This window comes from Nyctibius grandis, chromosome 25 (assembly GCF_013368605.1).
Source record: "Nyctibius grandis isolate bNycGra1 chromosome 25, bNycGra1.pri, whole genome shotgun sequence".
Classification (NCBI taxonomy): Eukaryota; Metazoa; Chordata; class Aves; order Nyctibiiformes; family Nyctibiidae; genus Nyctibius; species Nyctibius grandis.
This window is the reverse complement of record NC_090682.1, coordinates 1,771,958-1,787,644: the sequence shown is the minus strand read 5'-3', so window position 1 is coordinate 1,787,644 and position 15,687 is coordinate 1,771,958. Positions and strand designations below refer to the sequence as shown.

Sequence of the window (15,687 nt, the reverse complement as noted above, 5' to 3'; positions counted from 1 at the left end):
TTGCCTCCTCTGAAGCCACGGCTGCTGTAGACAGGACAATAAACATTTGGTTTAGGTTGTGTTAAAGGGAGGTTGAGGTCAGCCATTCAGAAGCTCCATCTGTAAGGATAGCTAGCAGCTCAAGTAATGACCAACAGAGAATGTGTGGCATTTTCATCACTGGAGACTGTTGAGTTGGAGAAACTTCTGGCAGAGATGGCTGAGGTGCAGTTGAACCTGCTCGGATGTCACCTGATGGGTTAGGTGACATCTTGGCTCTGGATTGCTCTCCCCTCTCTTCCTTATTTGCAAGTATCTGGAGAGTATCTAACACACAATTACCTGGTTGATGTTGATGTTTACCTGGTTGTCCATAATGCTACTCCACCACTTGAGGTTCAAGATAAGAAGCCTGCTAACCAGTAACACCTTTCATGGGACACAGTATGTCACCTTTGGGGCCTAACGTAGGGTTTCTTCTCAAACTCTACCAATTGTGTAAGTATTAGAGATACATTCAAGTTCCAGTATGACATTCTCTTTAGTGCGAATTTGGTGTTACACAAAGGCTTCAGTACGTTTTGATGTCAAGATCTGACACATAAACTTGCGATTATTGTTCTTATCCAATTATAAATAACAAATTTGGTAGAATTTGGCAACGAAGAGCATGGAAAGAGATTTTATTATTGTAAATAGTTCATGGTTCTTGTATGCATATTCTCAGCTGGGGTGTAGAAACCTTCTCCAGACAGTTCAAACTGTAGATAATCCTTGTGCATATCATTACAGATATGTGGCTGTATATGTTCAATCAAACAAATAATGTTGAAAGCATTGATGCTGCTGGTCAGATATGCCATTAGCTTTTGAATTTGCAGTCTTCTCTGGAAGAGGACTAATTAGACCCAAATGCAGCGAAAGCTGACAGAGGTGGTTGTATAATCTGGGCATGAAAATGCGCTGTGTGAGTTGCCAGGCTGGTGGATCTCTGATGCCAGATGTTCCTACGCTAACCAAAACAAGGCAGTATTCCAACTTGAGCTGAAGGCTGAGGTTGGCAGGGACAAGGAAGAGTTCTAGTTTAGTTAAGATTATTGCTTACTGCCTAAAGGATGGCTCCAGAAGCCTGGGCAGATGCAAGAGTAAGTGTGGCTTCCTTATGACTAGACTTTGTAAATAAGAACAGCAACATCACTTATCAGTTTTACTCTCCATATGTATGGTGCTCTTCTGATAGCTGGAAATACGTGCTTATTCTTGGCTGGTTCTTGTCATCATAGTTAATTTTAATGGTTTTTATCTAATGACACTGAAATGAATCACCTTTAACATATTTCATGACTTCTTGTGACACAGAGGCCAGGCTTAACTGGTGTCAGCTTGGCACAAGATAAATGCTGCAGCATCAAAAAGCACGCAGCATTTTTATTTTATTTTACTTTATAGAGCAAATCAAAGTACACATTTATGATGGTTATTGGAGGCAGAAGGATATTTTCAAACTCTCACATCTATGGAATTTTAAAATCTCTTTCTGAAAATCTTTATGACGAATGAGGGAGCCGAGTGTAGAGATTAGTGCAATTATTGATGTGGTGTTGGTTGGTCCTTCTTCAAAACCAGCATCGTACTCAAGGGCTAAAGGACGGTGCTTGGTGGTGCGTGGTTCCAGGTTCTGGTTGGGTTTTTAGGGCTGTATAAATTAGCTTCCAAAATAGAATCTGCTGCGGTAGGAGGAAAGGAGTAAAACGTCTTGTTGCTAAGGAACATGACAGAGAACTGGGAGATGTGACTCAGTTCTTGGCTTTGTATAATTTCTCTTCAGTGAGATGTGGGTCCACAGAGCATGTCTTTCTAAGTGTGCAGGGATGGATATTAAAAATATTTACTGAGGTTTTAAGGAGGATGCTCTGTGGGGACCCAGCTGAACTCAGTCCCCTCACACAGTGCAGTGTATTCCTGAGTGTTTGCAGAATCAGGAGCATAGGAAATACATGGCAAAACCAAAGCTGGCTTCTCCTGATTCCTGGTGCTGCTCCTTCTTCAAAAGAGTCTGTTGCTGCTCTTTCTTTCCCTGCAGTAGAGTTTAATTTTAGAGGAGAATGGGTCTTGAGGGGCCAATAGCCTGGAAAAATTTTAGCTTCCCTTGCTGTAAATCTCTCTTCAGAGAGGATGGAGTTCGCTTTTGTTTTGTAGTACCGATCTGGGCTTTTTTTTACAACATTCCCACACCTTTTTCCATCTTTGATTTTGCGACTGGATACTGCAGTTTGTTTATATATTTAAAACTGTGCAGCCACACGTGTTCTTGCTTTTGACCTTAGCACCGCGCTCTCCTCGCAGCAGGGCACAGCTGGGCTCTGTAGCCTGTGAAATCGCTGTTAATAACAAGAGAAATAACCATGCTGTATTGTATTTTGGGGTTTTTCTTACTGAAAAGGGAAGGAAAACGCATGCACAAAATAATATCAGGGACACGGGCTGCATTGATTAAAAGACTCTCCTGCTTGGTCACCATGATTCAAAGCCAAGGAGGCAGGAGCCAGGGCGCTTTTCTATCCTCCCTTTCCTTTTGCTGCCAACACTTTAGGCAGTTGTAATTAAATATTATGTTTTAGAAGTGGTCTCAGGAGTGGCCCAAACACGATACTTCTGCAGTTTGGGCTGACACACATGGTATTGTTGGACAGTGTTCTGATCTTACTGGTGTAAATCCAGAGTAATTGCATCCCTGTCAAATCCATACAGGGATATAGAGTCAGATACATACAGGGAGTGCCACGATGGCCTGGGAGGGCAACAGGTTGGAGAAGATGCTGGAGCCCTCAGCATATCCTAAGAGATCCCCATGAGCTTTCAAGTGGGATCCCAAAGTAACCCAGGAAAAGCGTATTGTGCTGAACAAGAGCCATGAAACTACTTTGACTCAGCTGATGGCTGACACGTTGCTCCAGTAAACAAGCTGCATAAAGTATATCCTGAAGTGCCTTTTCAGCCTGTGGCATTAGGGTGAACAAGCCCTGCTTTTAATGAAGTAATTGGTATTTAATAGTTTTTATCAATGTCAGGGGAATTTCGGGCCTCACACTACAAAAGCTTGGCGGTATAGCAACAACGGCGTGGTTTGATTGATAAATGTTCCTCGGGGAGGTACAGGCTGTGGCAGTTTCCCAAAACCACAGTGAACAACTGGCACAAGGATTCCTTTTCCTTCCCTCCCTTCCCACCATGTGAAGGCTTTGGCCAGCGTAGTTATGTCAGTGAAGGGTGGGATATTTTTTCTCACTCCTAATTGCCACGTTCGTGCCAGCAAAACTTCACAAGCAGTCCAACCTCAGGTGGGGTTTTGGTTGGGGTTTGCTCGATGGAGAATTTGTCCTTGCTTCTTCAGGCCAGGATATTTAGCCAAACCTTTCTTTTGGAGGAAAATTAGCCCCTGCTCCTTCTAGGAAAGCCTCCATTTCTTAGTAAACAATTTGTTTTATAGTGGTTAAATCTGAGGTGGAGAGTAGTATGGATAAATGGTAGGGGGTTTGTTTAGTTTTCTTTGCCTTTCAGTTGGTAGTTCAGCACCATCTTTGCCTGTAGCAACCATGCGGAATTGTCTGGTAGTCGTGCTGCTTTATTGTCTGAATTTACTTCTGTGTCACTTGTTAACCTGAACACCTCACACACTGTGAAGGGTTCAGATTTATCATGTTACCCCCCTGTATTGGCAGGACAATAGAGGGAGGTGGAAAGGGGCTAATATATTTATAATATATATTATTATATATATAGTTTGTAACATTTTTAGATTTTTTTTCTGGTCTAAACACTGTGCCTCGGTTCCATAACTTCCATCGTTCACTAATTTTGGCTTTTTCAAGATTGACAAATAGGTGTGGGGGCACAGGACCACTGCTTGTGCTGCAGCAGGGGAGCACCACTCGCTGGTGCTGGTACTGTCCCCAGTGGGACCGCAAAGGTTTGGGACCCACGTTTTGGAGCAGAAAACATTTATTCAGCAGGATTCTTGGTAGCAGCCCTGGCATTGGTGCTTATCCAGAAACTGGTGCTGCTGGGCTAGCTTCGCCTAAAGGGAAATGCCTCAGAAATTAAATCTCTTTTAGGATGCATTGCTGGTTTGAGGGTCAAAAGATGCCGGAGGAGTTGGAAGCAGGATGGAAAGCATTTCGCCTTTTATTGCTGTTGGCAGAAAGGCAGCATACCTGCCAGCCTCCCGAGCTCTAAGGACAGCTTCTCCTTATCAGACACCTACTTGCCTTTTTGTTCTTTTTTATAACCTGTCAGCAAAGAGATGAATGCTCGGATTTTCTCGCTGTTCTCTTTTTGTTCCCCACCCAGGAGCAGCCTAACTCCTATCAGTGAATCATCCTTGCGTAGGTATAAAACTCGGCAGCTGGTTTAGCCTGAGTAGCTCTCGTACAGAGTACGAAGTGAATTTCTGGTTACTTAACCCGCTCGGCATTGCCCTGCCAGTGGCTGGGACTGTTGCACTGGTACGCTCTGGGAGCGTGTTTGTAGGAGTCTACTTAATGAGGCAGCAAACAAGACAATTATTTTAACCTGTACTGAGTGGCCTAAAGGCAGAGCAGATTTATTATGTTTTAAAAACTCAGATCTCCGTTCTGGTTAGTGATGTAAACAAGTGTCAATACCAAGCAGAGCACATCCTTGGGTGCTGGAAGTGTATCCACTGCACCTTTGTCTGGTTTTAATGCCTGAGGTGACACCCGAAGGTCACGTGCTGACCTGGTCACCAGCACGAGTAGAATTTCTGCAGTACTGGAATTGGATGCATTTTGGTCCATTTTAAATCCATTATCTGATGGATTGATTTTTCATTAAGTGAAGCAAGATACTTCATGAAGAACTCTGTAACCAAGTCTCTGAAATGATTCAAATGAATACATACATATTAGTAATGGCTTTATTTGTCTATTTGACTGTTGTAAAAGCATCTGTCTTGGGTCTCTCACCTCCAATAGTGTTATCACAGGAGCCCCGGGGTACCAACCCTTTGAAATTCCACCCAAGTCAGGATGAGACTCTGTCTCCATTTATTCTTGAGAAGGCACTGATAGGAGATCATAAATGAGCTGTCACTTTCCTGGGATGATGGATACAACCAAAATCTATCCTAACTTCGGCATGTCAGGACAATCTGTTCATTTGTTGTGTATAATTAAAAAAACCCGTCAAACTGAAAACATTCCTTTAATTAAAGCTCCCATAGCCACAGTTTGTCATGCTCGATGCTTCCGCGTTTTGTTAAATGATTCGGGTTTGATTGCTGGGAATGCAGATATGGGTTTTGTGGGAGATTTTAGGGTTTCAGGTATTCAGATGTATTTGGCTACTACGGATGAGTGTGTCACGCTGCTGAAAGAGACTTTATCCAAAAGCAGGACTCTGCTCACACAGATACGAATATGTTAAGGTCATTGGAATCAGGTTTATTATAAATAGAGGGACTGCATTGATAGCTGGTAGAACAGAAGGAAAAATACTCAGCTGTTTAAAGGGATTAAAACATCATGAGGCATAGTGTGGTATAACCTTCTTGGGACAAGGTTGAAGAACACCCTCCCTGCCTATATGAAGCGTTACTGCATGAATCTCTCTTTTGCTGAGTCCCAGCTTCCAAAGCTGCCCACAGAACGTGGGTTGTACGCGTGACCGAGCAGCAGTGGCACTGAGGAGATGCACCTTGGTGACCGGGGTCTTCATCACTTTTCTTTTTTTGTTTGAAATAGCTGAAATTTGATTACAGTACTTAGGGTTTGAATGCAGGTGAAATAGATGGTTGTTTTTCCTCCCTGGGATCTGAGACAGGAGCAGGGGCGAGTGATTGCTGGTGTTGCCTTGCGGTGCTGCGGGAGGCTTTACAGCTTCCTGGAGCTCTAAAGGCTTCCTCACAAAGCACAGCGTTTTATACCTCCTGGTTTGTTCTTGTCAACAGAGCGCTTCTGTTGAAGTTAAACTGCTTTTAACTCGCGTATACAATGGCACTTTTGTTGGGGAGGCCGGAGCCCTTTGGCTCTCAGAGCGAGCCTCAGGAAGAAAAGTTGACATTCAAGGGCATTGTTGTGCTCCCGTGAGTTTATTGGTGTCACCCACTTCTGCCCTGTGCTGCTCTCCATTTCCTTCAGCTGTGGATTGTGCTCCTTAGTGGGACTGGGTGGTTTTAACAGGGCGACCGACTTGAGCATGACACAGAGATCGTGCCACATCACATAGAGAAAGGGAGAGGGAGGTTTGGGGGGGTGGCTCCTGAGCTGGGTTCTTGTCTCTTTGTAGATGACTTGTATTTATTCTGGAGGGGATAAATTGCATCTCTTCAAATCGGCTGCCTTAGTTTTCTATTAAATAAATCAAAGACAGTCATGATTTTATCTTGCAAAGGCTTGAGAAGGCTCAGGGAGCTGACAGTGCCCTGGAACGGAGGGTACCTCCGCAGCTGCAGGTGTGCTGGAAGGGCAGTCGATAGCACTTAGCACTAAACGTCCTCTAAATCCAGATATAATTAGTCATTCGTTTGTTCTGGAGGCACCTAAGACTACTAGAAGGAGAGCCAGTAACAAAGCATTTCTTTCTGCTTGTAGATTATACGTTGTGTTTGTCAATGTACATGAGATTACTGGGTTTGTTGGTTCAGCCTTGTCCATTTTTCCAGAGATGAAAATTGTAGCTCTCAGGTGCTGCCCCTTACCCAGCACGCCGTGACAGTCCTTTAGTACAGTCCCACCTGAAGCCAAGTCTCTGTTTAGTATCGGACCTTGGAAAAAATGTTTCTGTAAATAATTGATATTAACGTTACTACAGCTCTTACATGCTCTGTAGAACCTGTTGTGCTTGGTCTTGCCTAACTGAGCCAGATCTAAAATGCAGCGTTTTGTTTTTGTTTTGTTGTGCAGTGTCAAAAAAACACGGCAAGCTCATCACCTTCCTTCGTACATTCATGAAGTCGCGCCCAACGAAACAGAAACTGAAACAGCGGGGGATCCTGAAGGAAAGGGTGTTCGGCTGTGACCTGGGAGAGCATCTTCTCAACTCTGGCCATGACGGTAAGAAACAATCGATTCTTGAGTTCTTCCTCTGTTGGGAGTCTGATCTCAGGGTGATCGTATCTAGCAAAGGGCTAGTTGGTACTAGCAGAGAAATGTGTAACAAAAATCGATGGCTGAAAGATAAATTGAGGTTAATGCGCCTGAGAAGCATCATGGTTCAACGTGGGAGCACTGAAGATGGGTGGAACTACTGCAGATGGGTTCTCAGCCTCTTGAAGTCTTTGAATAAATATTAAATATTTTTTTGCAGGGAAATAAGCTTTATTTATGTGTATGTTAAATCCATACGTTTCTCTAACTCAGTACCTTTGTATGATTGTAGCACAATTTGCAGTGTAATTTCTTCATCTGCCTTTTCCCTTGATTTCACAAAGTTTATGGGAATTAACTGGATATTATGTTTTGTCACAGCTTCTTTTCTCTCAGTTTGTTACGGTGAGTTTTCTGTCTCTCTTCTTCGTCCATTTCGCCTTCACATCAGCAGTTTAGGGAGGCAGCAGAGAAGAGCTGTCCATTCCAAGAAAAAATTACACAATTGTTACTACTACTCTTCCTCGGATGAACTTTTGTTTCACGTGCTCTTTCCTACCCTCTCACTGCGACGTCTCCGATCTAGGCTGTGAAATCAGGGAGGTACCTGCACTGCTGAGTAGCAAACAGGACTTGGATTCTTTCACAGTTCACTAGCCAAGGTCGTAAGTGGCTCATGCTGAGGGTTATTTAGAAAAGCAGCACGGAGTGTGGGCTAGGAGAGGTGTGTTTCTCTGTTAAACTTCTTTCTGTTGGTACTTTAGGCTCCTTGTTCGTACGAGTGCCTTTTGGAAAAGGGATGGTGAAGGGTGGGGAGCTGTTTCGTGTGCTTTTTCCAACTGATTCGGTTGGTAACGGCAATGTGCGCTCCCTTGCCTGACATGAAGTGTTTTACTACCAGTTGGTGAATAGTGTGAGCTTGTTCTTATGGAATCAGGACTGTGGCAAGGCTCATTGGCTTGTTAATTGGAACCAGTAGAGATCTTTATTGCTGGGGCTTGAAAAGCATCAGAGAGCCAGAAACTGGATGGTTTGGAGACAGAAACAGACAGTAACCCATGTAAGAACTACATCAGGAGTAGGTAATTTACACCGCCGGGTAGCTATAGAGCTGGTTTTATATTCATGCTGTGGGAGCAATCTTGGAGGGCAGGAGACATGCCAGCAGAGTGAGCTCATTAATGGGAAAGGGAGAATTCTCTTTTATCCCCAGCCCTCCTCCTGTCCATTTTAGTTAGGCACAAGTCAGCAATAATTAAAGCTTTTCCTGGCCCTCCATGCTGACTTCTTCCCCTGGCTTTAAGGGGTCTTTTATTAAGACCCATCCCGAGCTGAACTAAACTGTTCTAACTCCACCGGAGGCTCCTGTTTGACAGTCCCTGGGAGCTCCCTCCTTGTTCTGGACACTCCCCTCCCAACATGGGCAACGGGGTGCCTGTGACGGAGCTGTGCTAATGAGGTCTCTTCATCTGAGAACTTACCAGTTGCTTTCACCCTTGATTTAATAACTCTTTCCTAACTCCCTGGAGTGGAGCAGCTCCAATTTGAATGTTGCTAACAGGGGCATGTCTCCATTTCCCACAGCAGGATTGTTTTTTTCTGTGTGATTCAGCTCTCTGACCTGTATTCCAAGTGACGTAATCCCTGGGATTTGGTTTTGTGGAGACATTTACGGGTTCCTGTGAATCAAGCTCCGTGCATGCACCACATTCCCTCATTCTGCAGCATTAACGTTCCTCAGTCTTGGAGCCAACTGCGTTGCTGATCTGCTGAAAGGGGACTGAGATATCACAGGGGACCCTGAGTTGAAGTAGGTAGAGCAAAGATGCAGTCCTCTTCCTTCACCTCATAACCAGAACATAAACGAGTAGTTTTAGAGGAGCACTGAGTACTGTAGCTGAAGTCTGTGCATGGTACCTGCTGCTAATGCTTCGGGATTGCAACCATAAAACATCTCAGTTCAGAAAACCAAAAAAGAACCCGGTATGTTCATAGATTCATTTAGGTTAATGCTAGTTTTGGTGGGTATAATATCTCTGTTTATGGAGTTTCTCCTTCGGGGAGGGTGTCTGGGTAAGGTGGGATGAGCAGAGCAAGCAGGCTGGTGTTGCTGCTGCCTTTTCATTCTTGATGAGGATGCAGTTTGTCAGTGTTTTAATTGATGTGTGTGGGTCTGAGAAGTAACACTGTAAGCAGGTACAGGGAGGGAGGTCAGGTCTTTAACAGCGGTAGGGGTGAGTACTGCGCCTGGAAATCTTTCTGTGTGCTGGTGATTCACGTCGGGGATTGCAGTGACTGTTGGGCTGGCAGCTGGAGACAGGCAGTGTCCTGGGTTTGGGGTTTGGTTGGTTTCTTTTTAATTCCAGTTCGTAGCGTGCTGACCCTTCGAGTTCTGCAAACAGTGATGGGGCCCTTCCGTGGTAGAAGTTGTACCTCGGCATGGTGTGGAACAGGCCTTTCCCAAAGGGGGAGGGAAGCATCGTTGTCTCGTTTCTTAGATGAGCATCTGAGTCATGGGCAGATCGCAGGATTATTTTTCAAATTCATTGTGTTCTAAGCTGCTTTGAAAAGGGGAATTGGGAGCCACAGTGCCATAGGTGTGTTGCTTCCAGTGAAAGTAACAGCAGTCTGTCCTTTTTGTCCCTCTTCTCTGTCACGTGTCAGTACTGAACCATGGGCTGCTCCCTGTAGGAGTAAAGCCAGTTTTGATGTGACTTTTGCCTTCTCTGTTGGGTCTAAATCTAGCAAAGGTGGTGGTGATGCTCCCTTCAGGTGTGTTGGTTTGCACAATACCTCTCCAGTCAGCTTTAGTCACCCCACGGAGCCTGCCCTAAGAGGCCCGTCTCCAGTTAATTTGAGTGCGTTATTCATTTGTTGGCTCCTTCTGGGTTTTGAGCACATCCCCTGCCAGTGAGGCGTCACTTGGAAGCAGCCCAAGCTCAGTAGGGAGTAGCTGTTTCTGAATTGCCCTGAGAGATGTTCCCAGTTGCTTTGGTGCTGTTGACACCTGCCATGCCAGTTTGTTTTATGGAGCTGCGAGATGCGGCAAATTCATAATCCCTGACTCCTGAAGAAGCCTTGTTCCCTTTGTAAGTAGGTAAGACGTTTTTCCCCCTAATTGTTTTCTCTCAAAGGAAACCAAATGGAACTTAAATATAGCTCGACCCCAATTAGAAAGAATTGTGCTTGCAGAGGATGGGTGTGTTTGGTGTGGGAGCTGGTTAAATGCTGCATTGCAGCATCTGTACAGTACAGGCAGCTCTGTTAACAGAGGGTTTGTAGGCTAAAAGCAAGTGGTATTTTTTGTACATCTTTATGCATTTGTTGCATTGATACATCACGAGCTTCCATCATTGGAAAAGATGGATCTAGAAATGGCACTAGTTTTTAATTGACCACTTTCCCATATTGAAGGATCTAGACCTTGGTTTTGAATTATTAGAAAAGATCCGTGATCTGTAATCCACAGGAAGAGCTTTTCTTGCTGAGAAAGACAGAGTTTACTAACGCACCTGGCTCTTGCTGTCTGTCCTTCCTATTCTTCCCAGTTCCCCAGATTTATTAGCAATTATTTTGGACAGGTTGGTTAGGATTAAAGAAAAAAATAAAATGAAGGGTGAGACTTTTCAAAGCTGCGTGCAAGATCAAATTCTAGCAGATACCTGATCTTGATCCTGTTAGATACTGGGCACTAGCAACAACCATTTGCAAGGGATGGTTTTATTCTCTCGTGCTGGTTATTACGCTCTTCAGCTAAACTCCTTAAGAGCACCTTGGATTGCTGGTGACCTCACAGCTTGTTAGGGTCCTCTGGTGTCACCCTTCCCTTGAGCGATCCCCTGGCTGCAGCTGGGTGAGAGAGTTGCCTTTGATGCTGATTTATTTCAGATCCGAGCATAGGGAGAACACGGTTACCAGACCAGAGAAACACAAGGAGTGAGATCTCGGGCAGCATCTTGGCAGGGATCGGTAAAAATCTGGTTCCCCTTAGCTCAAGCATAAATTTGGTAATCTATATGTCATCTCTTTGGTTCCTAGTATTGATGTGAGGGGTCCCTTTCGCTAGCTAATAATTTTCGTTATAATAAAAGTCTGCCTGGCTGGCTTTGGGTCTCTGCCATCTGAGCGGAGCCTTGAGTTGGAATTTAGGACAGCTGAGTCTTACATATTTATTAATTTTAGTTTTTCTTGATGTTTTAGAGAGTGAATTTAACCAGTTTCCACTCTCTCTCTGACTGCTAGAGAATGGAAATTGAATGTGACAAACAAGAAGTAAAGCAAACTTTGCTGAAAAGTAGAAAGTTATAAATATTTACAAAATTGTTGCTTTTTTCTCCTTCCTTTCTTTAAATACTATTTTAACTGTAAACACAAGGCAGCCCCTGCAGTCCAAGAACTTCCAATTTCTGTTCGGACAGCCCAGCTGCAATCCCTGCTCATGATGTCCTTGGTAGGGAACTGCTTTGCTCCAAGATTTTCGCTTCAGAAAGACTTTTTAGCATTTGTGGAGCTGCCAGCAGAAACAAGATCCTCAAGCTTTACCCGGGCCCACCACACTTCCAACAGCAAGTAGTTACGTGGCGGTGCAGCAACGCTGGAGTGTAGTTCCCCGAGTATGCCTGGAACTGTTATGACTTGAATGCTGGCAGCCACATCAATAGATTTGTTTAAGCAATAACTCCGTGTTCTTATACAAAGGTTTATTGAAATGCTGCACGAAAGAGGTGGGTCGTGTGTGTCAGCCATCCCGCTTGGGTCAGCGCGATGGAGTTGGCTGCAGTCATTACAATGGGCTGAGGAGAATCTTGGCTGTGGATGAGGCTGAAGGTTTATATTAAATGCTTTCACTCTGTGAGTGAACCCTTGGGGCGTTTTTGTGCTTTAATAGGTATTTTCAGAGTATCCAAGCTGACGCGTTTGAATGTGAACTAAAAAGTTTCCAGCCTCCAAGTAGGTTCAGCTCTGGCACCTGCTTTAGCTTCTGTCTCTTATTTTTAAGGATTCATATGCCTGAAGGAGTTAATGATTAGGACAGAAATCTGAGTTTGAAGGATGTTTGTATTTCTCTTTTCTGCTAAGGCTTTTCATGTGTGACTTAGGGCACGTCCCCTAAACCAGGATTCATCCCCTTTATGTTTTCTTCTCCCCAGGTGATTTACTTTTGTGCTTACGATCCTTTATCTCCTGCTTGGTTTATGTTACACAGTGAAGAAATACTGGCCTGTCTCAGTGTTTTCACTTGCATCTGAGTCCATGTTTGCCACAGCTCTGCGCACAGACAGTGTAAACAGGGGAAGAAATGGGTGCAAAGTTGCACTCTGGGGCAGTAATTCAGTGGGGCTGTTGTGATTTGAGCTCACAGGTAGTGTTCACCATACCCGTCCCCTCATCCTGCTGGCTATCGCCTCATTTGGCTGTCCCTTTTATCAGGAGGTTGGCGAGATACTGAAACCTGGCAGCCTCAGACGTGCCAAAACCAGTTTCCTTTCAGTATTTCACAATTTATAGTAATATTTTATCAAAATCCATCTCCAAAGGACTTGGGCAATCCAAGACCTAAGCTGTAGGCAGAGGTGTGGCTGGTGAGCTGGAGCCGGGCGCTTGTGAGCGCAAACCCCATCCCTCACCCACTTTTCATGGCCTTGGGGAGCTTGTTTGATATCTCCCCAACCATCTCCACGCTTGTAAAACCCAACAAACAGTCCCCAAGGTGCCACAAGGGTGGGTGTCTAATACTTGTGAAGTACTTGGAAGATTAAGAGCGTGATATAAACATTAAATAGTATTTATTGAAGTGTTAACACAGGTTGGCATGCTAAATCCAGAGCAGCCTCGTGAATGTGTGTAGGAAATAAGTAAACTTACCTGTATGTATCCCCTATATTTATGTTGTTTCTTAGTTGGGTTTGCATAATGTCCTACTTTTAAAGGCCAATAGTTTTGAGCTATTTGGGGCAAATTTCCAAACATAACAGGCACTGTTATTGCTTCACCATGTGCCCTCGGAATTGCTGGAACTCAGCGTTATTGGGTTAGCATTACAAAGAGGTACATGGGGTCCCCGTGGAGAATTACTTGTCTGGGGGAAGTACTCGCAGAAAGGGAGAGCTGAGCAGGCAGCACAAGCTTTTGCAGTTAAGAAAAGAGACAATTTCTGTCTCCCTTTCTTCTTTACTCTGCCTGCAGCTGTGAGAAGAGAAATTCTTTATGCCTCAGTGACCCAGAGGACAGCAGGGAGTTGAAAATTAATTTGCATTTCGAAACACTACAGCTCTAGGGGCAACAAACATGAGAAAAAATGTTGCAGTCCGTACAGGAATTGCTTGTGCTCTTATCCCTCCTCTCTTAACGCCGTGGATACTCTTTCCTCTCTCAGCTTATTGTAGTAAGTGTCATTGATCTAAACAGCAAACGCCAGCACACAGACCAATGTATTAGTAATATCTTTATTTCATTTGTGGGTATTTTGTATTAAAAACAAAAAAGTCACCCCCGTAGAATTAGGTGGGTACCGCCTGGGAGATGGATGTACTACACAAAGGCTCCAGTCTTTGACCCAAGCGCAGTGAGATACCTCCAGTGCAAAAATGCCCTACAACAGACATACCCACAACCTGGAGAATGTTGCTGAGCTCACAGGACTTGAAAAACGTGGCTATCTGCCTCCCCAGCCTGACGCAACCCAGTGGGATTTATATTTCTTAGGCTTGAACTTTGCGCTTTGTTTTTACACAGTTCCTGAGTAAGCTGCCGTAAAAAAAAATAAAAATCCAGCCTTAAAAAGCAGAGTCCGGTGCCAGAGGCCGATTCCACAAAGTGGTGTCTGCTCTTGGAGCCTACTCACGCTTTATGGCCCCCTCTGCCATTATTGCACCTTCCCAAGTGCAAAAGTCATGCTTCAACAGTTGCATGTTACCAGGAAATAGCGCAGCTCGTGATAGCGGTCTTGGCCTTTGCTCATGAACAGCATAAATAATTTTAATGTGGGTTTTAAAGTTTGATTTTTTTTGTTCCTGAATGTGCAGGGCATGTTTATCAAACGACACACGCGGGCAGGGAGCTCACTGAAAAGGAAGCCCGTAACTTCTCTGTCCAAGTGGCTTTACACCTTCTGTGTAACTTTCACTGTAAGGTGGAGGGAAGAGTTTCAGAAAGAAGGAGTTTGAAATGAAGTTCCTAGAAAAAGTTACAGTCTGAATTATTTCAGGTTTTTACTGGATTTTTTTTTTTAGAAAGTACTTGGACAGTTTTTTGCAAAATGGAACTAAAAATAGGAAGAATGATTGGGGTGAAAGCAACTGTATTTCTTTGGGTGAGCACATTCATTGTTAGGGTTTTCCATAAGACAAGGGAGACAGGATTTATTGGGCTGATTTCAGATGTGTGGAAGTTGTCAGAGTCTCAGCTAGTCACAAAATCTCAAGCAAGGGGCACATCCATGAGGTAGTTGCCACCTTTTGTGTTGCGCTGGGTGTGTTTGGGGCGCTCTGACCTCTGCACGTCCCCATCCTTCCTTGTGGGTTACAAAGGCAGCCTGGACAAGTAAGAGTGAGCTGCCTCCACCTTAACTTTCTCTTATGGCTAAATGTATATTCTTGTGGCTCAAAACATAGCCCGTAACCCTCTGTAATGTTCCTTCACTCTATCTTTTTTCACATACTTCCTACATCTCTCTACACGTACTTGCCAGCCACGGTTATGACCTTCATTTCGGTGGTTCCGGGTGGCTCTCATGACAGTTGGTTCCCTTTTCCTTCTTGCTGACAGGCTGCAGGTTTAGCTTCCACTCGTTTGCTATGTGTGGAATTCAGCTGAGCAGCTGTGTTTCGGCGTGCTGTGCTCCATTAACCAGCCAAGGGCCTGGCTCGCGCGGCCGCTTCACCTTAGTGCTGTAATATTGTGAGAACGACGCTGCTGGAGGGGAGCTCGATGGGAGGCCTCGTTCCTCAGGCTGAGTAAATAGTTCTGATTCCAGTAACATACTAAGAAATTTTTTAAAAAAAATAAATAAAAATAAAACACGCCTGCTAAAAACCCAGGGAGGGAACGTTACAAAAGATTAAAAAGGAAAAAATAAACCCGAGATGATAGGAAAGGAAATGTGCCTGATTTCGAGATGAATCAAAACGTTCTTCAGAATGAAAACCATAAAACTTCTCCTTCCTCTTAATGGCAAAGAATTAACCGGTTAACGAGCCCTAGGAGATGCAATAAACCTTTCAAACCAGCTGAGAGATGCTGAGGAATGAGTTGAAAAAATGCCTTTAGTGATGGATTGTGCTAGGGTCTCCTTCGTTGGTGCGCCCACGTTTGCAGCCTTTTGCGCTTTGTTGCTGGGAACCACCCGTTATTGGAGACAGCGGAGGGAGGGAATGAGGGAAGGGGACTGGTTTTGGAATGGGAGACGTGTAGGGTGCTCAGATAATCACTTCATGGCAGAGAGATCAGCTGGAGTCAGCGGTTGGGGACCATATTGCTCAGAAAAGGAATAAACCAACAGTGAGTATTGATACACTTTTGTTACTGCATCAGCTTCCCGCTGTGATGGGGCTGAGAGACCTTTCTGGTTCCAGTCTGGTAACGGGTTTGGGATCTAGAAGTC

General features: G+C 44.4%; 1 protein-coding gene across 1 annotated transcript in view; it reads left to right on the top strand.

The window, feature by feature from the left end:
- Nucleotides 1-15,687, top strand: part of ARHGAP32 (Rho GTPase activating protein 32) — a 133,740-nt gene that overhangs the window by 98,598 nt on the left and 19,455 nt on the right. The window contains exon 13 of the mRNA XM_068418337.1: nt 6,903-7,052. Coding sequence (XP_068274438.1) covers nt 6,903-7,052 — 150 coding nt within the window. The remainder of the gene's footprint in view (nt 1-6,902; nt 7,053-15,687) is intronic.